The 26,343-nt window shown below is 41.2% G+C and overlaps 1 protein-coding gene across 1 annotated transcript; it reads left to right on the forward strand.

The window, feature by feature from the left end:
• sv2ca (synaptic vesicle glycoprotein 2Ca) lies at positions 1-26,343 on the forward strand. Its single transcript, XM_032516168.1, has 13 exons — positions 1-233; positions 5,910-6,714; positions 16,474-16,654; positions 17,766-17,917; positions 22,417-22,550; positions 23,057-23,146; positions 23,580-23,690; positions 23,796-23,884; positions 24,339-24,503; positions 24,592-24,725; positions 24,932-25,137; positions 25,350-25,509; positions 25,695-26,343. Exons 2-11 carry the CDS (start codon positions 6,117-6,119, stop codon positions 25,135-25,137), a joined length of 1,860 nt encoding a protein of 619 aa, XP_032372059.1. The 5' UTR covers positions 1-233; positions 5,910-6,116; the 3' UTR covers positions 25,350-25,509; positions 25,695-26,343.

Raw genomic sequence — 26,343 nt, forward strand, 5'->3', positions numbered from 1 at the left:
CTGTGCCTCCTACCACCATCACTCTCTTTCGCTCTCTCCTTTCCTGAAGTACTGCAGCGAGAGAGCACTGCATCGGAAAAAACCTCACTGCGCTGGCAATTTCCTCTGACTCACATTACTATTCTAGAGTAAAAAAACCCACAAGAATATTTTTGTTTTACCATTTAGCAAAAGCGGAGTCTGATGCAATGGGTAACTATCAGCCCAGTTCACTCTTCTAGCCAAAAATGGAGGTAAGAAATTAGCCTACTACTTTTTTTTCCTGAAAACATGCTGACTGTGTAACACTTCCGAGTTACTACAAATCCAATATTTCCAATAGACTGTTTAATGATCAGCTGTATTAAGACTTCCAGGTCATGTTGTTCATGTATTTCCAATTATATCTCCAACGAACATCTAAGCTGAGACTGGAATACCTCATTATTTATTCATAAGTTTGTGTATCATTTGTTAAAAGTTGGGATGGTTTCCGTGGATGTGTTGCTTTTTCTCCGTGGGTGCAAACTGAGTCTATATGCCTCCTATAGAGAACTGATAATTGCCTCAATACATAGGGATGTAGTTGAGATCCATTTCCAGTACCTTATTTAATTGTGTAGGCTAATTAAATTCATTCAGTAGGCCTATTTAGGGGTGAAATACATGCTTCTGTGAATTCTTTATGTACATCTTGGTTTAAAATATCTGATTTAAGATACAGGTCTCTTAATTAATTTGCTTACTTAGGAGCTCATAGTTTACCCAGCATGTTTATAGTAAAAAAAATACTTGTCATTGGCCTGAGTAGTTTGGGGTTTTTGGCTGCGGACTGCATGGTGAAGTGAAATCAGCCATCTGCCCTGGGGCAGTTAAAGCACTCTGCACTGCTGCCAAAAAGAGGAGAGGATGCGGGACCAGGCAACTGACTCCTCTTTAAATTGCACCACAAAAGGCTGTGAGTGATTGACAGGCACACAGCTGGTGAACTGGAAATGTGTGGCAAAGTGCTTTGTTTTCAATCTGAAGGCTGCTGTAGTAGTCCTTCTAGAAGGGATTTCAGGTTGCATAACTCGTTCCTTTAGCCCTCCTCATTAATTTCAAGTTAATGTACTGTAGGTTGTTTTCTGCTACGGTAAAACAAGAATCCCATTGTAATTCAGAAGAATCTCAATATGCATTCAATAACATCTCCATCTCAAGCATCCACTGACCTGTCATTTTAATAGATTTCCTAAAGGTTTTGCAGAACACAGGCTAATTTAGGTGGAATACATTTTCTATTACAGTTACCAGGAAAGAAAGGACTCAAAGTACGCTGTGCCAGTGACGATGTAGATATGAGAGCTTGAGAAAAAAAATATTCTGTCTACACATTTTGTTGACATGCACAGGCAAATAAACAGATTAGTCATTATTTTAGGGGCAAGGAATTTCTGAATCATATGCACACACACAACTACGCATTACATGAAACAGTTTGACAACATGTAATTGTAAAATCACCATAGAATGTGCCGCATCTTGCATGCCTTGCCTAATCGATGTCATTGTGTCATTGCAACACAAAGTGTAAGGTCTGCACCAGATTGTGGTAGTGGTGGCATGTTTTGTATCTGCTTTGTAAGCACTGTATTGTGTCAGCAGTGAGATCTGGCAAGGCAGGGAGACCATATGTTGACCAAGAAGACGAAACAGACTGATGCAAAAACAAAGGCAACTTACTTTACTCTCTATAAATCTTCAGAGTGGGATGAGATGTTTTTTTTAATTAACTTTAACATGTGTTTTCTTTCTGTCTGTGCAGATGTTACATTTTATGTTTAAATAGATACAGTACCCTGTATCCATGTTCTGTGCCCATTTTCATCCTGACAACATTAAAATAAACAGAGGGGAGTTACTTTTCCTTGGCTAGGGTGTGCACATACATGATTCAAGTCAACACTGATATTGACAATCCTATAGTAGGAAAGCCAGACGTCAATTTGCTGCAGTTGCTTTAGGAATTTTTATGCTGTGACATTAGCATGGCTTGCAATCAGCTCTGCTTTTGAAGTATTTATAATGGGGGGGGGGGGGGGGGGCTGGAGCTCTGACCATTGAAGAGAGGTGAAAGGTTTAGGTGCTTTGAAAGATGTCTTTTTTTAAAATTATTTTTTATTGTATTCTCCATCTGCAGAAACAACCATTTTTTTTCTCTTTTGACTTTTCTCTCTCGTCTCTCCCCGTCCCACCACTCAGTCAGTAATGGCATCAGTGTTTGATGAAAATTCCTAACGGAAGATGTCCCAGGCTCACTGTGCCTCTGCCTTCCAGATGAGGTCATGGGCTCTCCGGTTTGATGGGATTACATGCGGCTCTGCCCACTTAGAGATTGGACCTGCTCTTTCTGATGCTAATAGAACAAACCAGCCATCAAGCCAGTGTGCTTGCACATGCCTTTGAGAGGGCAGGACACTGACAAGTCAAACCTGAATGAGATAGAAAGTATTTGTGGTTCCTATAGGACAAGCACATAAACTGTAAATCTGGTTCAAGATATAGTGCACATTGTATCTAAAAATAAGCATAAGACAGAAAATTTCCATTTCAGAAAGAAATTTTTGGAGATGCAACCATCCAACCATCATACATTAATTATAATTTGATTCACACTTGATGACAATGATGATAGTAAAAACAAGAGAGAAGACACTACCTGCCTTCATTGTTTTGCCTCATTACTGGTTTTTTTTGTTCTAAGGACCGATGTCTGGTCTACTGGAGAGCCATACAGCCACTATTGATTTTCCTTTAAGTTCTCATGAAAAATATCAAGTGTCTCCTCCAGCAGTAATGGGTCAGCAACCTGAAATTCTTGGAGCATCTTTTTTTTTACTTCTTATTCTAACAACTTGCTTGCCACACCAATCTGTTTGGTGACTGCTGGACTCGAGGTAGAACGCCTTCTACAATGACATCCATCCTTTTGATAAAGCGCAATGCTTGTAGGATCCCTTACTGTGCTCCTACGTGCTTCATTTTTCTTCAGTTCTTTGGACTCAGGGTGTTCATTACCACTGTCATTATGACAATGTTATGTTGTGTGATTATTCATTTTCTTTCTTTCAAAATGCTCATTAGCAGCTTCATTACTGTGCTACCTTTGGTTGTGATTCATGAAAGAGTGTTTTGAAATGGACATTGACATACATCTTTTGACATTTCCCAAACTGCTTGTCCTGAGTTGGATGTAGGGCCAAAACCCCTGTGTAACTAATCTTTTCATTTATCTTTATATCCATGCAAGGGGGCCAAGTGATACTTGACCTAGTGTTTTTTTGGTATTCTAAAGAGGTTGAAGGAAAGCAGGGCCGCTATCCATCATGCAGACAGGGGTGTTGCCAGAGCGAGGCCTATTTTCAGCCATCCTCACATGGTTCACAGCAACGGTACACACACTATATCAACTCTCTCTTTTTATTCTAATTGTGGAGAACAGCTATGCCCTGAGGACATAGTGTGGATGCAACTTCTTTATGTTCCAACACATATCCTGTTTATCAGTAAAAATGAAATGTTTAGAAAGTTTGGTTGCCTTGAAGGGAAGTAATGATAGTGTGAATTGAACATAGGTAATGAGGTAAAGGTGGATTTACTGTACAACTACGGATGTGTGGACCGTGATCGAGGCTTGGGTAAATTATTTTAAATGGAAAAATAAAATTTCTGACAAACAGACATCAGTGAAAACAATAGATGCCGATGAGGGAGCCTGAAAGAGAGTCAAAAAAATAAAGAAGATGAAAGAGGAATGGAATAGGGTTGAGAAAACATGGAATAAAACAGAGATTGGTTTGTTTGGCAGTGTTGGTGGTTACCCAGTCTGATTGTAATTACTCCCTTTGCTCGGGCTGTCTGCACTGTCGGGGTTTTGTCAGCTGTGGTCAGGTGAGTTTGGCTGTCTTTGTGCTCCGCTGTGGTCTGAGCTTCATCACCTGTGACAGCGGGTCTCACGATACACTCCATTGATTCTCTAACAGGCAGAAAGTATCCCCTTTTGCCGGTGCGTGCATGCTCATTTCAAGTAAAAATGGTGAGATCCTGAAATGATAAATAGCATCAGTTCAGTGACACCACTGAACTCTGACATGATCCTGGCAGGGTGTTAGTCTACAGAAACATTCAATATTAATTTGATTGAAAGATGCAGTTGATAGATAAGTTCCACACGTTGATGGCAACCTTCTGCAGAGGATCTTATTGTACAGGGCAAAGACAAAACAGAGAGAATCATACCACTAATCATAAGTTAACCCCTTGCAATGTGCACCTCACCAAATATCCAGTGAACAATTGAAAAAATTATCAGTACATGTGTGAAGTAGTGTGCTCATAAGCACATAAGTCATCCAATAAACTAAAAGGGTTTAGGAGAGTCACCTTGAATCAGCAGTGTCATTTTGCCCAGTAAAATGCATTATGGGAGCTTGAGCTGGCCCGGTGATTTGTGTCCTCCTGACAAGGCTTCAGTGTTCATTAGAGGCTGTGGTGAGCTGCTCCTAGACACACGGGAACCACACACACTGGACAGCTCTGACGACACACAGACACACACACACACACACACACACACACACACACACACACACACACACACACACACACACACACACACACACACACACACACACACACACACACTGGACAGCTATGACCATCTCCACCCTACCCCTAATGTGCACCCTATGTTCTCTAAAAATGTGTTTTAAAAAAATGAGAAATTTAGTATTTTTCTAATTTCACTTCAATTCCACAATTCAATTCAATTCAATTTTATTTATAGTATCAATTCATAACAAGAGTTATCTCGAGACACTTTACAGATAGAGTAGGTCTAGACCACATTCCAGAATTTACAAGGACCCAACAGTTCTAGTTTCCTAGCAATTGTGTTTAGTGTTTTAAAAACATTGTTGTGTCTTTGTGCTAAGACAAATTATGGAATAAACAAGCCAGAGTGAGCCTGTGGAGACAATGTGATGATGAACTGTGGATCACAGTTTGAACGTTCACATGAAATCATGTTACATCATTAGCATAGTGACGCTGGGGTCTCCCTCCCATCAGCAATGGTCTGCCAAAATGAAAAAGGGCTGCCCCTGTCATGCTGTGAGTGCACACTCACATATGTGCATTGCATGTTCAGGTGTATGAGAGAGCCTTTCAGTATATTTACTTATGTGGGCTACTTACGTGTTAAGTATGTGTAAGACACCTGACTACACAAAATCAGGGCCCTTAAAGAATAGCTGTTGTGTGTGTGTGTGTGTGTGTGTGTGTGTGTGTATTATGTGCATGTGTCTGAATGTGCATCCACTGATGATGATTTCTCCTTTCCTCCTTCCTTTGCAAGGATTAAATATGACAATGCCGTTCCGGTTGGATCGTCACTCCCATTATAATAAACCAGCTCTTTATTGGGGGCAAATTGATTTCAGACAGAGCCTTGTTTATTAGCCTCTTTTCCACGGAGCCAATCATGAGTCAGCAGATTCAGCATCTCTGTTTGAAATGCTTATCTCTTCAAAACTACGTCCAACTTATGAAATTTAGAACAAGAAGAGTGCCCCGGGAAATTTAATATTCATTTTGAATATAAACTGAGCCAAAGCCATTTTTCCTCACATCACTCCAAATGATTAGGGGCCTGGGAGAATGTTGAGTGAATAATTAAAGAGAGTATGTGCTGTCTGTGGGGTGTCACCTGTTAGTCTGGGATAGTTATGAATGTAGCGGGAGAGACATGAGTTACGGGCACTATCTGATGATCTGAACATCTCCCTCTCTTTTACTTTCTCCCTCTTTTCTCTCTGATCTATCCCCTGTCCTTTCTCCTCTTGTTCTCTCTCTTTTTTTCTCTCTTACCCTTCCCCCATCACTCTCAGCCTGGCCGATGATTGCCACAGCCATTGTGGGTTATCTCCTGTGGTGACTCAAGAGTTTTCCTCCCTGCTGCATCTCGAGACCCACTGATCTCCCCATTTCTGCAATTCCCCTGTCAGCGTACACTCACCCCTCTTGCCCTTCTTCCCTCTTTCTTCTACTTCTAAGTATTCTCTGAACCCCCGCGAAGACCTACTGGTGGAGCCATAATGGAGGACACTTACAATAACAGGACTTCTCTGGCTAAGGGGGCCAAGGACATTGTCAAGGAGGCCAAGCGGCATGCAACAAAGAAAGTCAACAAGGTGGTGGATCGCGCCACAGATGAGTACTCATCCCACCACAACTACAGCCGATTCCAGGACGAGGAGGACGAAGATGAGGATTTCTACCGGAACCCTCCGAGGCAGGATGGAGAGAGCTACCCTGACAACGAGGAGGGCTCCAGTGATGCAACCGAGGGCCACGATGATGAGGATGAGATCTACGAGGGCGAGTACCAGGGTATCCCCTCCGCAGGAGGTAGGAAGCAAAAGGATGGCCAGGTGGCACTGGGGCAACCGGTGTCAGATGCCACAAGGGACCGTAAGGGGCTGGAGCAGGAGAGACAGGCGGACGAGGAGGAGCTGGCCCAACAATACGAGCTGATTATCCAGGAGTGTGGCCACGGGAAGTTCCAGTGGCAGCTGTTTCTGGTGCTTGGGCTGGCACTCATGTCAGATGGGGTGGAGGTGTTCGTGGTGGGCTTTGTGCTACCGAGCGCAGAAACAGACATGTGTGTGCCCAATTCCAGCTCAGGATGGCTAGGTAAGGGACCCCGTGTGTGTTTGAGTGTTGATTAGAGGATGTTCATCTACTTTTAACATGAAATGATGCAATCCCTTCAATAATTATTTGATTTCATCATTTTGGATTCTTTTTCATGATTCTAAATAATGTTTTCTAATGCCTTGATTCTTGACCTTTTATTTTGCTCTACATTGTATTGTGCATGATGATGATGATGATGATGATGATGATAATGATGATGATGAAGATGTCATACTGATGTCATCCGGTTATCAGCTTGCGCCTGGAAACTACACATTTAAAAAACCCATGTGAAAAACTGGATGGGTGGATTAAACAAGGAGTGGGTTAAACAAGGAGTTTATTATGAAAAGAGAATGTCTTGTTGCATTATGGGAATTGTAGATAAATTTGTTGTTGGCGTTTAATCCATAGAAGTAGGGCCTAAAGGTCAGGTCATCTCAAACTGCATAGCGTTTTTTGCAGAAGTGCAAAAAGTAGCCTTTTATGTAACTAATCAATGTCCCCATGCTCTTAAAATGTCACGTAATGTTAAGGGCCTTGTTATTCTCAAGGAGACAAGTCAGTATGGTGGATAACTAACCAGGACGAGTGGTAGCCCATGCTAGCAAACATTAATGAATAATTTTAACTATTTGATCTTGAAACATGTTTTTGGCCGAGGATTTCTTTTTGTGGTGGTCTGGCCACCTGCAGACTGGGATGTATAGGTGTAATTGTAAGGCATTATACGTACTAAACAGTATTCACTAAGAGTATTCTGTACACTGCAACTATTGCAACTATTTAATAATGCACACACAACTACATCCAAATGCAAACTATTTTAGCAAGCAAGCCTACTTACTTTTGCTAGCATAAACATGCTACATATTAATATCAATGTTAGAATTAGTATATAGTATGCAGCTTGAACAAAAAAAGGGTCACATTACTTTTGTACTTTCATGTTTGTACTATACGTGTCTCACTTTATCCTAGTTGTTTTTCACATAGATGAGGAGTTGCGGTCCACTGGTCTCTGTGTCTAGATTAAGAGGGTAGCTAGTGTTCCCTGTGTGCTCTGTGTTGAGGACTCCCTGCAGTCCCTGTGGCTGCAGGTGTATAATCCATCATCACAGACTGTGTACAGGGGCTGACTCACCGTGTCAGTACCAGAGTGGCGAGGACATTGTTTCAGGTACACAGCCCTTAGATACTAACTGCCACAGTGACACATGTCAATTCATCAAATGCACCGCATCATGATGCAAAATTGATAAATCTCATATGTTACATGTTATTATCGAACTTTAGTTTTCATACTTTTTATATGATAAAAGAGTTTGTTAACATATGCCTGTGTGGGGTTGTCACTTTAAAATCCTTTCAGGATGTTGTGTACGATTCACCTTCATTTTCTCTTTCCAAGTATCCATGAAAACTCTTTTCTTCCTCTCTAACCAAGCAAAGTCCCGCAGGCATTCACGCTCTACACTCTGCTTCTCCTTGTTCGTGACTCCAACCCTCACCCCCTGTCCTTCTCTCTCACCCTCTATTCTCTATGTGCCTCTCTTTTCATCTCCCATCCTCCCCCTATTTTCCTCTCCTTTCTCCTACTGATTGCCCGGAGGCTCCTCCCTGTTGAGGTGAATATGATTGGTGTGTGTATGGGTGGGTGGGTGGTTGTGCATGTCTGAGCATATAGCCTACATGATTACTATGACCTTGTTGGTATCCATTTGGAGTTTTCCAGAGTAATTACACTTAATTACAGCCAACAAAACAAAGTGAGTTGGTGTTTCACAGGTGGCATGGCAATAATTTATTGCAGAATTAAACATCCGCCAGTCTGTGGATGAATTTAATTAAGGGAGTCTCATTTTTCATGTATTTCACATATATGTATATGTATACAGTATATGCTGTATTTAACCAAGCAGGACAACAAGGTTCTTATTTTGCATTGACAGCCTTAATAAGAGGTCCTCTTCGTGGTGGGCTGGTGGTGGAGATAAAGAATAGCTTTCAGACGGCACAGGGGCTAGACCAACAGGGATGTAGTCTACGTGATACGCAGGTATACACAGTATACCCACTAAGAAAGCTCCAGGATTTCCATAGACCCACTAAAAAATGTCCAACAACACTTAACAACATACTTTGCTTGATAATTTTTATATATTTTGAATTGTCATCTGTGTTTTTTGTCTTCTCGTAGGCTAAATAAAGGTAATTACACTGCAAATTGGTGCATAAAAATGGGTCAGAATGCAGGAAATGAAGTTGTTGATGCTCAAAACTTCCATGGCGGAGGACAACCAGACTCCCCACTTTAAAATGCTCCCCTCAAAAGGCCAATTCTGGCCTATATATACATACATATACAGTACAGTATATTCACTACAATACATTAGATTACACCACTGTCGGCCACCCACCCGGCAGTGAGGGATCATGTCCTTGCTGCTGCTGCTGCAGTAGTGAATCTTACTAGTTGGTTGTTGCTGCACAGAGGTTTCCACCTGCGTTACACCCTCTTGGTGACACTCCTCACTTAGAACCTTGGTACCATGTGTCACCAGGTTACAGTCAACTTTCTGCTGGAAAGTCATAGATTTATTAAACATCATGAAACTAGTTCAAATGATCTTCTAAAAGTCAATAAAATGGCCTCCAAAGCAAATCTTGACTATTTGTAAGCTGTGCACTCTCATTGTATCCCTACTTCCAAAATAAGGGCAAAAGTAGAGGACAAATCTGATTACTTGCCTGCCATGTATATACAGATCTACATTACCCAGGTTACATAAATGATTGTTAACACAAGTACCTGCTGTCTTATATTCATGTAAATGTACTGACTGGCAGGTGGAAAGAAGTGGATGTTGATTCTATGCGTTTCAGAGGAGACATGCGGCTGTCTGTCCGGCCAACAATAGCTGTCAAGTTAGCTGTAAAAGTGGAACGGGTTTTTCAGTCCCCAAAAAAAACAAATGGGTTTCAGATAAGTTTCAAAAAGTACTTGACCGGAAATTATCTTATATTGACAGAGGAAATTATTTTACTAGAATTTTAAATTCACATTGTAAAAACATTTGAATGACATGGTTTTGAAAAATATCCTTTCTGTGTTTGGTTAGTTCCACCTGAGCTGGACTCCCATTGTAGTTGCATTGTGCAGCTCCATTAATCACATAACAGGTGGAGGCAAGCTGCACGGACTGAGCTGAGTGTAATGGGATAATGCAGTATAAGAAACGCAAAGGCCAGAATTGGATGGATGACTAAAATGCTGATTAGATTACAAAATTCATTTTGGTCCTACCAGTATCCCAATAACGCAGGCATATTTGATGCTACATGAGAATGAAGGATGGAGAGTTGGGGTATGAGGAGTTGAAATACTTTGGATGATATAGGAATCAGGAGAGGGGAAAAAAGCACTTTAAGATGCACTGTGTGTGATGAACAGGGGGACAGGAGAGGAGGAGGGACAGCTTTAAAGCAGAGAGATTGCCAAGTTAGAGAGGAGTAATGGGGATGGAGGTGTGGGTGAATGGGAGCAGAGGGTTGGGAGATTGGTGGTATCAGTACACCAACAGCGTGAGGGAAAGACTCAGCTATCATCTCAGACACAACAGACAATGGGAACGCATCAACCTATCATTACTTATGTATTCTCTCAGGCTGTCATTTCCCTGCTGAAACTCCCCTCTTTTCTCTCTCTGACTCTCCCAACTGGGCTCTCCTCATTTTCATTTAACATCCCTCTCCCTCTCTTTGCCATCCATACTTTCCCCCTCCTTTCTTGTTTCCGCTCTACTTGATCTTCTTTTTACCCTTACTTCCCTGTCTTCTGATCTCTTGTACCTTTCTTGGGCTTCTTTGTGTACAGCCTCACTCTCTGTCTCCTCTCAAGCTTCATTTCCACAGTACTTCTACCTCTTTGTCTCTTTTCTTTTCCCGTCGTTCACCCTCTTTTTTCCTATCTGTATGAACCAGATGACAAGCTTTGTGGGGCTGTGTAGTCCAGGGGCAGCTGGGCATGGCTAAACTGCAGTAAAATCGCAGCATCACTGCAGAGATTACACTACTGTGCAGTTTCACATTGTGTGGGAGACTGAGTTAGTGTGTGTGTGTGTGTGTGTGTGTGTGGGTGAGGAGGGTAGGAGTGTGTGATGGGACTGAGTGTATGTGTATGTTTATGCACATGGACCAAACCTGCTGCCACCAGCAATTTCAGCCACAAGCAAACAACGTCTAACTGCTCGCTCTTATCAGGGGTTCATGGCATCATATATTTCATGCAAATTATCCACAGTCTTTTACGGAAAAGAAGGTTGTATCATTACTGATGCTGAGTGAGTCATTTTAAACCCTTCACTCTAAGCCCTACAATAGGTTACTTTCATTGAAATCCTGCCCCCACTGATTTGACTTAAATATGACAAAAAATCTCTTTTCCTGCGGAGGTGGCAAAAGACGGAGGCATGAATCCGATCAAACTGACACGATGTAGTACAAATGTGATTACACGCCGCTCACTTTAAAGGAGCTGATGACAGTGGAGCAAAAAAGGAAACTACGGCAAATAAATGAGAGGGAAGCACAGAGGAGAAGATAGGAAGAGAAGTGCAGAGGGGAGAAAAGGAGTAGAAATGAGGAAGGGAAATGAGAAGTGAGGAAAACAATAGGAGAGAGCTCAAGCTGAGAGAAAGAGAAATGGAAAAAAGGTTGGGAAGAGAGGCACAAAAGGGGAGGAGAGCTGAGGGACGAGTGGAGGAGACAAGATGAGAACAACGTAGCAATGAAGAGATTGAGAAAAACGGAGAGAAGGTGTAGGAGTATATCTAACTGGGAGAGTTACCACAGCGTCACTGTAGCGCCAGCCACGCTGTTGTATGATAGCATCATCATTATGAATAAAACAGGACGGGTGTTTTGCGCAACGTCGTGGCAGTTTGCAGCGCTAAGAGCGAAGAGCATCAAAGCATGAAATCAGAGAAGAGGTCGTGATGCAGCTCAGCGCTCCCACGGCTCTCAGGGGGCTCCTCTGGATGTGACAGGACAGAAAACAGTTTACCAGGGCCTTCCCCTTCCTCCCCTCTTCCCTCTCATTCTCTTGCCCTATCTTGCAATTACTGAACTCTCCTCCCTCACTATCATTTTCTGTCTTTTGTCACCCGCCCTTCATTGCTTTTGCTCTTTCTTCTGCTGCTCAGATATTTCATCTTCTTGCGTTTTTGCTTGCTCCTGTGAAAATATGAAATTCCTTTTATCTTCCCTCCTTCGTCTAGTTCCCCAGTGGCTGGTTTACAGTAGCTACACCAAAAGAGGTTAAATGCATTTGTAATATTTGAATCTGTTATTTACTTTTACTGTTTGGTCCTGTGTGTGTGTGTGGTGTGTGTGTGTGTGTGTGTGTGTATGGGTGTGTTTCACATTTCATATCTTATACCTTGGAATTTGTTTTGTGTTTAGAGTGAGCCTGGGATTTTGCTGAATATTAACCATTCCTGGAGATGTGTTTTGACATCTCAACAAAGTGTCATGGGGCAAAACCTTTTGCTTCAGTCTGAGAGGTCTCCTGACACCCTGTCATTTTCTGATGGTGCTCAGAGTCGATGTGGGTCATCAAGTCCAAATTCAGCTGCATTTCACACTATGGTGAAACGTCTGTACCAGTTGGCATCCATTCAAGGAGTTTTGCATTCAAGGATGTGTCTCATCGGTGCTTCAGAAAGTGTACATTTCTCCTGAATAGGGTCTTTACATTTCATCCCTCTGCAGTTTCAGATTGAAATGTTTGGTCTTGAAATTCAGCTGAACTGAGCTGAAGTCTGTCGATTGTATCCTTCTTCTTAGTCTGCAGGCCTGAGAATAGACCTACAGTTATAGCCTAACTAAATCAATGACATGGCAGTAGCCTACTGGGTGATAGCACTAATGGAAAGGGTTTCATCAATAAGAAAACTCTGGTTGAAGCTCTTGTGGTCCAACCATATAATTTCCAATGCTTTCAATGTTGACTGATAGATGTAGCCCGACCATCAGTCTAATGAAATGATGAAACATTTAATGGGGGATGTGTGTTATACGTTTAAGTGGATTACTAAACACAATTGGTTAATAGTGCTCATTCACTGGCAGCACAGAGGAAATAATAAAACCACAATCTTTACAACAATGTTGATTTATGATGAAAATATTTTGAGAAAAACAAGATTATTAACTACACCCAGGTAAATAACCATTTCATCTTTATATTTATAAAAAAAAAAAAAAAAACAACAACACATTTGGTTACTGGATAACCTTTAAAACAATGTATTACAGGCAGACCCTCATTTTCATAACTCTAAACCTGTTTCCTTTAAAAACAGAAAATCCCATAGAGGCTTCAAAATGTTAATTTATAACTGTGAACTAGAAGTGCTCCCTGGGGCACCCCCATGTAACTCAGCCTGTGTTCAAAACAATTTCAGCAAAGTTAACGATGCATTGCCTACATTCAGCATGTAAATGATCATCTTGTTTTTCTGGACAAAAACTGATTGTGAGTTGTTTTTTAAAGATCTGTGTACTTTGACAAAGGCATACAAAGAAAACATAATCCACATTTGGTAATCCGATGAGGAGATACATGTCAGGAATCATTTTTTATGTTAAAATTTTTAATTCCTCTTTTTAAAAAATATTAAAAATGTGAAGAGAAAAAGCTATTAGCTTGTTACTAACTGCTAAATACATTCATCGTTCAGATAGAATAGGTTGTGAACAATGTCTCAGTGTGTCGGTCTTGTTGGTGTAACGGTTCCTGTGAAAGGCTTTCCAACCTATGATTTTGCTGCAGTGTAGTAACTGCTTAGTTTGAGTTGTAAAGCAACAGAAAATGGGTCTGTATCACTCTGACATCACACTGAGGGTGGGGTGTGGCTCATAATCAAGTATGAACCATCGTTTTCAGACATGACAGGTCAATGCCACCCAAACTACCTTGTGGTCTTTTGGTGATGAGACAAACGTCTCAATGTCTGCTATTTTTGGATTATATTACAACACAGTACACCACCCTGCTCTTTGCTGGTGCGGGCACTGCTGATGTCATGCTCAGAGATACCGTGCAGCAAGTTGGACAGAACGTCAATAAATTCATTACGTAATCGACTGTCCTGTGAGGGATGTGCTAATTAGTCAACCGTTTTATTGCTCTTGTGTTTTTTTAAAGGGTAGTAAAGTAGCAGAAATCAGATGTCATACAAGTGTCTCTACAAAAAAAAAAAAATTCATTGGAATATATGGAAAATTGAGGGCCCAATCTAAATGAAAAGGCCTCTGGATGTTTGGATGCATTAAATGGGTGGCCAGTGGGTGTTTCCTATCAGTATGCACCATAAAGCTAGCCTTTTCTTAATGAAGCAAAAGTGAACTGTGCATAGACTAAAGACTTTTGTTAAATTTAGAATTAAATTTATGGTGCCTTCAGGAGGAGTATCTAGATGGCTGCCAAATGTGATAGATTGCCGGGTTTTGTCCCCTGAATAGGGAGAGTCAAACAGATATCTGCTCACAGCAGAGGAGAAGAGACCTGACTGCAGACATTAAAGACGGGAAATGCATCTTACTATTAAGATTATTGTGATGGGATGAACAAAGTGTCCCTACTGCTGAGTCATAACACTCCATATATAACTGCAACTTTCACATTCCCTTCTTTGCGAGTGGAATTATGAAGACCGACATCCTCTCTAAATCAGGTTTATCTGTCTGCATATGTCTGGATATTTATAAAGGGAAACAATGTTACTGTACGTTATAGTAAACTATGAAGGGTTTGAGTCTGGAACATAAACCTACAAAAGAAATTCTAAATGGAGACAAATCCAGTTGGAGTTGCTGTTTGCAGCAGACCCTGTATGTTCATGAAGGCTCAGGCTGCTAACCCCACAATGCCACATACAATGTAGACTAAAGCAGTAATAATAGGCTCTTCTCCCCAGAGCAGAATCATGATGATCAGTGAGAGAAATCAATGCTGTTTTGTTGGAGCATTGATCCCAATTGTGATGAGAGAGATTAAAAGAGAGCAGAGGCCCCTTTGTAAAGTCACCCCACATTACTGCTCACATTTGTCACCCATTGATCAGAGCTTGTTTTCAGTCTTTACACACTGTATTTACTTATCAATGTTAGAGTGTTACTGGGGCAGAGGCTTTTCAAAAAGGGTGTGAGGTTCATTGTCATCAGTCAGTGCTCCAATTTTAAGGATCCAGTCAGAGTAGCAAGAATGCTATAGAAATTGTACACATAGCAATCTGTTCCTATTAGATGTATTGGTCTAATATGTCACTTGGGGAATGTGTGTGTTTAACTATGAAACATTTTGAGTGATATCAGCACTAACATCTAACAGCAGTATAGTTTTTCCCTTTTTAAAATGGCATGATCATCATAAGTTCAACATTGCATGGGTCAGTCAGTCATTCCACAAAACTTCCATTTTACTGACAAACATTCAGCAATACTGGAGGTGCATGCTTAATGTTGCTCCATATTTTATTTGATACCACCATTTGCCAGCAACGGCACATTTAGAGGACATGATTTCTAAAACACTTCTTGGCTAAGTGTCAGCGTTGGGTGGCTTTGAGGAGGGAGGTGAGGGGGGTTTATATTTTTAAAATGTCATTCCACTTCACTTAAATGAAAATTATGCTTGTGGTTGCTGGATATGTGCCAGTTCACCTCCAAGGCACTTCCAAGGTGCCCTTGAGCAAGGCACTGAACCCCCCAAACTGCTCCAGGAGCACCGTAACCTATATGGCTAACCCTGCATGATGACCCCTCTGAAAAAAATGCATGTGCGTGGCATCTAGGAGGGACATGCAAAGAGATTTATTTCAACTGCGCTAAAAGTTTCCTGGTGTTGATTGACCAATGAAGCATTTTTTTAAAAAGTGGCCAGTAACACAGCAACACTACACAGTTAATGAACGGTATCTGCTTGATGTGTAAATAGGCAACTGTTGGTTAAGTTAAGTTTGTTAAGGGAATGATTTGTCAATGCTGTGTTCACAGCTTGCTTCCGCTTCTTCCCAGTTGCCGAAACTTGGTTATTGCAGGTGTCTCTTAAAGGTACTCTAAGCGATGTAAGGCATGTTTTAGGCTACATTTGTTGTCACATACAGCAAAAATCTCCTCACTATCCGCGAGCTGCCTGTCCCCAGAACACACTGTAAAAAAAAACGGTCTCTGTAGACGGCCCAGGGTCTTCAAACAGCAACAAAAATAAACTCTGCCCACCTGCACCACGAAGCATACACAAACAGTGTTCCAGCCAATAATCGACCAGAAGGATTTGGGGTTGAGGGGTTAGTGTGCGGAAGCACAGAAGGGAGGGTGAGGAGATGGGATGAGGAGGAGGGAGGTGCAAGCTAGTCTCATTTTGTTTTTAGAATACTTTGAATGTCAACAAAAGTAACGCCACCCAACATTGCTTAGAACACTCTTCAGAGCTTTGTGAAGATAATCTAGTAAATCACATGTGAGAAAAGTCTGCAGGAGGCAACTCTTTAGATAAACCTGATGAGAGGACTGGCACTAAAACCATCTCCACAAGGTAACCAATGAGATAAACTCCCAAAATGTTGTTGCAGTCTGAGACACCAAAATATACAACTTCACATGAACATATGCACATGCAGAGTTGTGAGGTAATGTATTGCATGTTAAGGCAAACATCAATCAAACCCTTCTTTCCCCTTATCTTTCCAGGCAGTGTTGTTTACTTGGGGATGATGGTTGGAGCGTTCTTCTGGGGAGGGATGTCTGACAAAGTGGGCCGCAGACAGTGCCTCCTCATTTGCATGTCCACGAATGGCTTCTTTGCCTTCCTGTCATCTTTTGTTCAGGGATACGGCCTCTTCCTCCTTTGCCGTCTCATCGCGGGCTTTGGGTAAGTCTGATAACGTGGAGGTCATTCTAGGGCTGACTAAGATGACAAGCCATCCGTTTAAACGATTTGGGAAAAGTCAAGTCAAATTGTTACACTATGATACTTCAAAATCTCCTTTTTTGGCAACAGCATTGTCACACTATCCGAACATGAAAAAGTATACAGTATGTCCAAAATCAACGTATGCATCAGGGCTCCATCCATCTCTGTGAGGCACAATCTATTAGAGGAGTATTTCTGTAGGTATGTCTCTGTCTCTCCTAACTGTTACTGCCTTTTCAGATTCCACTGAGTAATTGTTAAAGTTGTTGAAAAGAGACGAAAGAAATGTCCTGTCATGCTTACGTGAAGCCTGTTTTCTCTCTTACTCTTCCACAGAAAGTTTGTAGTTTATGACTCTTCTACCAGAGGGTTTACTATCTGTCTGTCTCTCCAAATGTAATTTTCTACTACTGCTGCAATGCAGAGCAGTAACAACAATGAACAGCCAGTCTAAGATGTTATAGCCAGGGACATTCTCACTCCATAAAGAAAACTTCAATAATACTGTACGTTTTTGTAATCATCTCTCATGTGTTTCAGAGTTTTTGAAAATGTAAACTCTACCAGAGACAGACCTCTTTATAGATAGAAACATGGTGTAGAATGTGATTTATTATGTCCTTGTCTTTGGCAACTGTTCCTTTAAGAGCTAATTCAGTAATTGCATCTGCACCATTCTCCCCAGAGACCTCCAGAGTAATTGAAAAGGCTGTCCAAACTGCCAACATGACCTGTGTCTCTGAATCATTCAGAAATTGGAACTGAGGGACAAAAATGCTTAGCTGTGCTTATTTTTGGCTTATTTGGTCTCCTTTGATGTTTTAGTAATGAACCTTCAGTTTATTCTATTTTAATGGAAACAATCCCCCCAAAAAAACTTTTAAGGCTGAATAGAGTCTGTAGGAATTTTAACATTTAATTAAATTACCATTTTTCAAAGTTTGACTTTGAACTAAAAAAAGGCCACAAACTGAGGGATTCAGATGTAAAAGCAATTGTGACTGCAAACACATGTCCTTGTTTTTCCTTCTACTCCCACTAACTTCCAAATTCTCTCTGGTTCTTGCAGGATAGGAGGTGCTGTGCCCATCGTTTTCTCCTTCTTTGCAGAGGTCTTGTCCAGGGAGAAAAGAGGAGAACACCTCAGCTGGCTGTGTATGTTCTGGATGATTGGAGAGATCTATGCATCTGCAATGGCCTGGGCCATCATACCACACTATGGTGAGTTTATCGGTTAGAAAATACTGTAACGCCTATTTTGCTTATTTTGCCAGGCTATGGATTGTGCTTTGTAATAAATAGAAAAGGCCAACTATAAATTGTAAAAACGTTGTATTCAGTAAAAGCTGTGACAGAATTACATTTCTTATAGCACTGATGAGAAGCTTGGCAATGTGACAAAACTTTAAGGCTTTCCCGTGGTTTGAGGTGCAAGTGTTTCCCTGCCATGGGAATCAATCACCTAATAGCTCTGAGTGGGTGCAGGCTTTGAAAGGCAGAGGTTTACGTTAAGAGATTAACGTATGCATGGATACCATGCTGAAAGTGTGAGGGTGGGCCTTTGGGGGAGAGAAAGCTGTGATTTATGACAGTACCACATTAGATATCAGCTGCACTCATCATGAAAAGAAACAGAACGAAGGGAATGAGCTTTCTTACTCTCCTTTTCTCCTACTCACATTCTTTTTACTTCTTCCCTGCTTTTTTAACCTACTCTCCCTACCTTTTACTGCCCTTCCTCCTCCTGTTTTGTACTCTCCCTATCTCTCTGTCTAACTCTGTCCTTCCTTTTATTACCTCTCCTCTCTCTCTCCAGTCTCTGTCTCTGCAGAGTGTTCTTCTTGATCAAGCATAATTAGGTTTTTCTCCTTGCTCTAACAGGACAAAGCTACAGCTAGAGGTAATTTATGGCCAGACCATGCTTTAGCCAACCTGTGACGTCAGTAAGGGAGAGACAGTGTGTGTGTGTGTGTGTGTGTGTATGTGTGAGTATGTGTGTGTGTGCGTGTGTGTGTGTGTGTGTGTGTGTGGGGTGTGTGTTGCGTATGCGTGTGTGTGTGTGTTGCTGTAAGTGGCATGGGTGATGTTGCACTGGGGCGCAGCCATATACAGGTCTTCTTCAAGGGAAATTGAAGGCAATAACATCTGACATTGTAAGCGGTCATCTGGGTTTAAACCCCCCCCAACGCCCCCCCCCCCCCCCACACACACACACACAAACACACACATGTTACTCAAAGAGATGCACAATATAGCTGTAGATCCTCTGCAGCTGTAGTTAGTGAAGGACTCACAAAACCCTCTGAAACCATAACGAGTCTTCACGACGAAACTCTGCTGTCAGATCTGCTGATATCGTATTGAAGGGAAGGTAGTGTCCTTACTCTGCTCTTATTCTCTCTGACACTCACTACCACTCTGCCTCTCTTTCTCTCAGAGGGAACTACGTGTCTTGCATACTCCAATGCTCACCAGTAGTGTTTATGTTTTCCCTAAAGTACTGCAGTGTCTGCAACCAACAGCACTACAATGTGCGGGCCAAAAATGCCTCATGCAGAGCTACCTTTATCTCTTTTGAATGAAGCCTAAAGGTATCAGAGATTGGTTATGATACAAGTGCCTCAACACTAGCTTTTAACACCATTAGGGCTCTCATTTATCTTCTCCACTCGCTGATCCTAATGTCTCCCAAAAGCCCCCTACCAGACGCACAGCTGGGGCCCTAAAGGAGGTCTGCTCGGCACAGATCCTCATTACATTGACAGAAGAGTTTGAGGAGTTTACTTGCGGCCAAGAAAGCCCACCACGAGAGTAACCTCATTAGACACCGCTCAGATCCACAGATTAAAGATTAACTACCCTCCAGTCGACTTCATTTAGTTGCCAATTAATTGTAACTCCTCTGCTTCTACTACTTGAAAATCATTATATTTTGGGCTTTCTGTAAACCACAAAAGCACTCTCATATCTGTATAGTGAACATGTAGCTGAAGCCAGCTGCTGGTTAGCTTAGCTTAGTATAAACACTGGAAACAAGTGAAAACAGCTAGTCTGGCAAAATGTTAAGGTATTTTTGAAGCTCTTAAAATCTTAATATCTGTCTGTACTTTCTGAATCCATCCATACATCCATAATTATTCCCTATCTATCTATCTATCTATCTATCTATCTATCTATCTATCTCTATCTATCTATCTATCATCATCTATCTATCTATCTATCTATCTATCTATCTATCTAGGCCTGGGAGTAGTATAGCACTTCTGAGCCAGTCATCCATAGACTAATCAATTACTGCATGTACATAATCCCTGTAATGAGATTTCCAATGGCATGGTTAAAACAGTAACCCTAAGGGGCAGGAAGCCACACTACATTTCTGTAGAAAAGGCAATCACTGCTGAACAACTCCTTCCCTTTTTCTCTCTGTCTCTTTCTCTCTTTACTCCTGTGTCTAACTCTGATTCACTCCAGACAAACAGCCACACACACACACACACCACACACACACACACACACACACACACACACACACACACACACACACACACACACACACACACACGGAGACAGCCAAGGAAATAAATAAAGGGACTCTAGGAAAGCGGAAATACATACAGTCGGGACGGACTCTGAGAAAGCGGAAATACACACAGGCGAGACGTAGTCTACAAGAGTCATTACTCTTACTGCCCAACAAAAGACATTATGAAAGTAAAAGCCAATCATGGCTTATTTCCTTTTGCAGTTTTTGCTTTATGTTTAGCAATTGTCTTTTTTTTAACGTTGCTCTGGTCTCTTCTGGGATGGATTTACACCACTTACAGATGCCCACCCCCCTTTGAAAATGGGTGTTTTTAGATTTTGACATGAATTGCTTTCAAAGCCGGATTTGAATATGCTGTGAGATTAATTTCAAGCAGCCTTTTTCTGGCATAACCATTAGTGTTAACCCCCTCCCCACTCCCTGACTCCCCTCCTACGCCTGTTGATGGATAATGGTGCTACTCCCTTTGGAGCAGCATCTCCATGAAGCACGACATGTTGAGGAACGTGGGAGGACACGACTGACACGGCAAACCCTTTCTGTGCTTCCTCCCAAAAAAATCAAAAAAATGAAGGGAATGAGAGAACAAATACAGATCTACATATACAAGTTATTGTACGTTTGTGATTGCATCCTGGCTGGTCCTGGCAATAGTTTATGTATACTGTATACGTAGTTATTCTTTGAGTCACCGTCATAAGCTTTATGTAACTACATACTTACACATACATGTTTGTATAACATGTATCTTTGTGTAGGTTTTGTACATTGCAAACAATAAACTCTTTAAATTACAGCGATACTGTAATGTCCTTATTAGGTTTCCTATTGCACAAAAGGAAAACATAATTTTGAATGTACGTTTGTGTATTTACATGTGTATATGTGTGGGTGGGAGTTTGGCACTGTGGCATTATGTTAGTCGTGTCAGTGTAATCTGCTTTTTCTCTGTCAATGCAAGTTTTTTACGTGCATCTCCCCCTTTTGTCAGAGTGTATAAGTCTCTGCGTGTGTGTATATTTGTGTGTGTGTGCATGTTACAATGATTGATGAGTCTGGGAGAGTGCCTGTGGGCTGAGATCAGGTGCAACGAGATTTAACTTAGCAGAAAATGCTCAATTCCTTTCCTACACATTCAATTAACCCATCCCTGTGCACTCCTCTCAGCTCCTTTGCAGAGCCATTCATCTCGGAGCTTACATATCACTCTGCTCTGGCTGCCGAGCGCTCTCATTTAAAAAGCCATCTTTTACTTGCAGTCGCTTTGTGTTTGGAGTATGAGTTTCACACACAACATTTATAATTAGCCTCTCAGATCAATTAGCCCATTCCCCCCTTTGATAAGATAGTATCTACACTACACTTAATGTTATTAAGTCACTGCTTCCTCAAAGCATTATTTTGACACCTTAAGTAATCATAGTATACATAGCTTTTATTATTCCCTGTGAGCTGAAGATTGGCTAAATAGCCACCTGCTGGCTTCAAATTGTGCACTGAGCATTAGAGTATATTTCATAATACAAATTTTCATCAGACCACAATTGTGGTCTGGTCCATGAACCATGCATTTATGACCAAAGAAATTAACAGTAATTTTGTTTGCAGAAAAAACATTATTTTCAAGATTGCTTGTTTATTTTACATTAAAGTAAGGCAGCAACAACATATATCTTTATTGGCAAAATAAAGTCAATGCCATACAAAAGACAAACCATGTAATGTAAATGAAATAGGGCTTCAAGTCTTAATATTAACTCTGAATAATGACTAATACAACCAGGTAGAAAGTAGTGCCATAGCATGTTAAATAGCAATTACTAGCATTTGTGAGTAAATCTGGCAGCACTTGAATTTGTGAGCTTTCAGATTAACATAAGAAAATTATCAATGCTTCACAAACTCTTGACAATGTGCCAAACACGGATAAGCTGCATGGACAAAAAGACAACATTCAATAAGAATACATCAGACATATGTAACATGTTATACAGTATACAGTGTAATGGCATCCAACATACTGTTACCCACTATTGCAGCAGTGTTTGCAAGAAAATAAAAATCAAGCACTTGTCATGTGTCATGTTTTCATCAAGTTTTTAAATGCATTCCCTTCCCTTTCCACCATGTCATCCATCTGATTGTCATTGGTGTTGTATGCCACCGTTTACAGGTTGGAGTTTCAGTATGGGTTCAGCATACCAGTTTCACAGCTGGAGGGTATTTGTGGTCGTCTGTGCCCTGCCATGTGTGTGTGCTGTGGTGGCGCTTACCTTCATGCCTGAAAGTCCCAGGTTCTACCTCGAGGTAATGCTATTTTTCCAAATAATTACAGCTTAAGAAATATTTACACTGAAACTGTTATGATCTCTCATGAATCTGCTGCAACAGTTGTATCTTCAAGAATGCTGTGTCATTGTCACCAACTGTCCGTGCTCATCTGTTTTTATATTCAACATCTGTAGAATAGTACATCAAGTAAATTGTGAGTACTTGGACATTTCCCAACAGGTGTTTAATCAGATCAAACTGTGTGAGTCATATAAAACTCCTGGAGGAGGCTTTATATGTTCAAATAAAAGCCTAGAGATTCGTGACAGTAGGTTTGCTGCTGCAGGATAAGTACCCTTTGAAGTAAAATGAGTCAGTTGTCGTGACTTGCATCATTTTGGCCGATCTTGGAAAAATCAAAAGGAATATATTCATGGTACAGTACGTACGAATTTGGATGTGCTGCTGTCCCTGAGTAAGCGAGACCATTGCTGATCCCTTGAATTTATCTTCTCTCTTTTTTCCGCTTTCCCTCCTGTCAGGTGGGGAAGCATGATGAAGCCTGGATGATCCTCAAACAGATCCACGACACCAACATGCGAGCGCGTGGGCAACCGGAGAAAGTCTTCACCGTGAGTGTTTGTTTCTGCTGTGCACTGCCTTGGCTGGGTTTCCTGATGCTTAAGGAAGCAAAGAGGCTTATATTCTGCCACCGCTGGGACTCCGCTTTGACTGTACAGGATCATATCTGAATTATGAAGGTTCTGAAAGCTGTTTTGTGTCGTTCAGGCTTATTTGCTTCGTGAGCTGCACTTTGGGAAAGCCTCTTAGTCAACACGTTTCTTGAATTGATCATGTACTGTAGCATACACTGTTTACATTGATTTTCTTTACAGTTATCATGTGCTTTCAATCTTGTGTCAAACTAAATATAGTCAAATACGTGAAAAACCATAATACAAGTAACATCCATGATGTTGCTTGGGTAATCACCAAAAATGAATGTTGAATGTGAGTATTGTGTTAAACTGTGATCATGATTTTCATTCTTGATTACTTTCTTAGGTAAACAGGATCAAGATCCCCAAACAGCTGGATGAACTGGTGGAGATGGAGTCAGAGTCTGGCAACCAAGTTTCCAAGTTTTTCTTCAGAATAAAGACTGAAACACATGGGGTGAATATTTTTATGTAATATATTTTTTTTTCTGTCTGCTGCCTCAAACCTAAATTTGTCTTTTGGTCACATGATGTGAACACTAAGTCTCTCATCTCTCTTTAGATCTACCTGAATCTCATGAAGTGCTTCAACTACCCTATGCGAGAAAATATGATGAGACTAGCCATAGTGTGGTTCACGCTGTCATTCGGGTGAGCTTCTTCCTGATGTCATTTGTGTCATAGAAAAGTCCGACAAATCTAATTTGTCCCGTCAGATAATAGCACTAGGCAGTCAAGATTGGGACCACGTTGCATCTCTGTCATTTTGATTTCTCTGCTGTGCAGAAGTTGCGAGGTCTCAAAATCAATAAGTCTGTGGCCTGAAAGGTGGAGTGAAAGTAGCCGGTGATTAAAAACACCCTGAAAACAGTCTTTAAAATAAAACAGAAACCACAAGTGTATCCTGGTTTTCTACAATCTGATCCCACATGTATGCATGTTTCTTTCCACGTTTTTATCAGATCTCAGAAAAAAAATCAACATATTTTGGCTGATAAATTGATCAATTCTTGATATCCTGATCTCAGAATCAGAATCAGAATCAGCTTTATTTGCCAGGTATGAAGACACATACAAGGAATTCCCAGTATCCTTGTGGTTGCAGGTATTATGGCCTGTCAGTCTGGTTCCCTGATGTCATCAAACACCTTCAGGCAGATGATTATGCCTCAAAAGTGAAAGTGCACAATAATGAACGCATTGAAGACTTCACTTTCAACTTCACTTTGGAGAACCAGATTCACCAAAATGGCCTCTTCATCAATGACCGGTAGGACAAGCAAACTTATCAGCAGGCTTAGTGGATGGATTATACTATGATAGAATATTTAAAGCAGAATGTAACTGTACTTTTTCAGATTCATCAATATGAAGCTGAGGTCCGTCACCTTCATTGACTCTACCTTTCGTAACTGCTACTTTGATGATGTGACTTCAGTGGGCTCCTTCTTCCGTAACTGCACTTTCATTGATGCTTTCTTCTTCAACACAGGTGAGACATAAGGATTCAATATTTTTAAATTATATCGTTGACATAAATGCATAGCTAGAGTGGGATGTTTTGTCATTTTTGACTCTCAGATTCATCAGGTATAATCATCTCAAATTACATTTTCAGAGACAAGACAACAATATACTGTGTTGTGATTGACTCTGTTTCATTATTGCCAAATGTAATTGTTTGCATTCTTTGGACAGACATTGATGAATCCAAGTTAATAGATGGCACCGAGTTGATCAACAGCACATTCACACACAACAAGAAAGGATGCCAGATGACATTTGATGATGACTACAGTGCCTACTGGGTTTACTTCATCAACTTCCTGGGGACTCTGGCTGTTCTGCCCGGCAACATTGTGTCCGCCCTTCTTATGGACAAAATTGGGCGTCTGTCATGTTAGGTAAGAATGGAGGGTAAGAGTGAGGTTCATGTTAATGTTATGCTTTTCACATTGAGTGCAGGTTGTTGAAACCATTCATGGTATAGATGTAGCATCCATCATTGAGAAGGAGAGGCAATTTTAACTAGACCCTTAAATTCAGTAGAACATTAAAAAGTCAAAAGAGCTTCCCATGCGCTAACTCTTGCTCTGTGTGTTTGTATGTCCATCAGGTGGCTCCATGGTCCTTTCAGGCATCAGCTGTTTTTTCTTGTGGTTCGGCACCAGTGAGTCCATGATGATTTTCATGTTGTGCCTTTACAACGGTCTGAGCATCTCTGCCTGGAACTCTCTGGATGTGGTGACGACTGAGTCATTCCCTACTGTCAGGAGGTGAGAAGACAAACAATGGATAATTACATACTGGTTTACATAGTTGTTTAGACTTGTGGAGGGATTTACTGTACATAGGTGGACAGATATATACATAACACACGGGGTGATTAAGTCAACTGTAACACATTTCTCTCTCTCGTCTACCTCTTACCTCCTCCTGTCCCTGGTCATTTTCCCCACAGAGGAACAGGCTTTGGATTCTGCAATGCTCTGTGCAAGCTGGCTGCAGTCTTGGGGAACCTGATTTTTGGTTCTCTTGTTGGGATCACAAAGGCCATCCCCATCCTCATGGCCTCGTCTGTGCTCGTCGGGGGAGGCCTGGTTGCACTCAGGTTGCCTGACACCAGGGAGAATGTCCTCATGTAACACTGGCTTGGCATTCATCTGCTGGGATAAAACCTGGATAAATCTGGGTGAATCTGAGAGAAAGCCCCGGGAGCGTTGAGCAAGGAGTGCAAATGGCTTGGTTCAAACAAACTGAATCTACACTAATTATCACATTCCGCTAGTGTACTTTAGTAAAGCTGGATAGCAACACACCTTTCTCACAGTGTTTTACTTCATCACACAACTCAAAATCATTAGATTCCTTGTTAGTCAATAATAAGCTTCAAAAAAATGACAAAAAAAGTCATTTTTGTGACTATATTATCTGGAGATTTCACATGACAGAGGTGAGAGATTGCACAGGTTTTGGTACTGAGACTTTGGTCTAGTTTTGTTCAGTGACTGGTTGCCCCTTCCAGCTGCAGCCAAAACCTTGTGGAATCACTGCATGGCTTTAATATTAATACAGTCTTATTTAGACAAGCCAGATGGGGAGAAGAGTGA

Source organism: Etheostoma spectabile, chromosome 5, assembly GCF_008692095.1.
Source record: "Etheostoma spectabile isolate EspeVRDwgs_2016 chromosome 5, UIUC_Espe_1.0, whole genome shotgun sequence".
NCBI lineage: Eukaryota > Metazoa > Chordata > Actinopteri > Perciformes > Percidae > Etheostoma > Etheostoma spectabile.

Coding starts and splice junctions, on each gene's coding strand:
- sv2ca (XM_032516168.1), top strand. CDS start 6,117: ATGGAGGACACTTACAATAACAGGACTTCTCTGGCTAAGGGGGCCAAG. Junction 22,551..23,056: donor GTCCCAGGTTCTACCTCGAG/GTAATGCTATTT, acceptor CCCTCCTGTCAG/GTGGGGAAGCATGATGAAGC. Junction 24,726..24,931: donor TGCTTTCTTCTTCAACACAG/GTGAGACATAAG, acceptor TTCTTTGGACAG/ACATTGATGAATCCAAGTTA.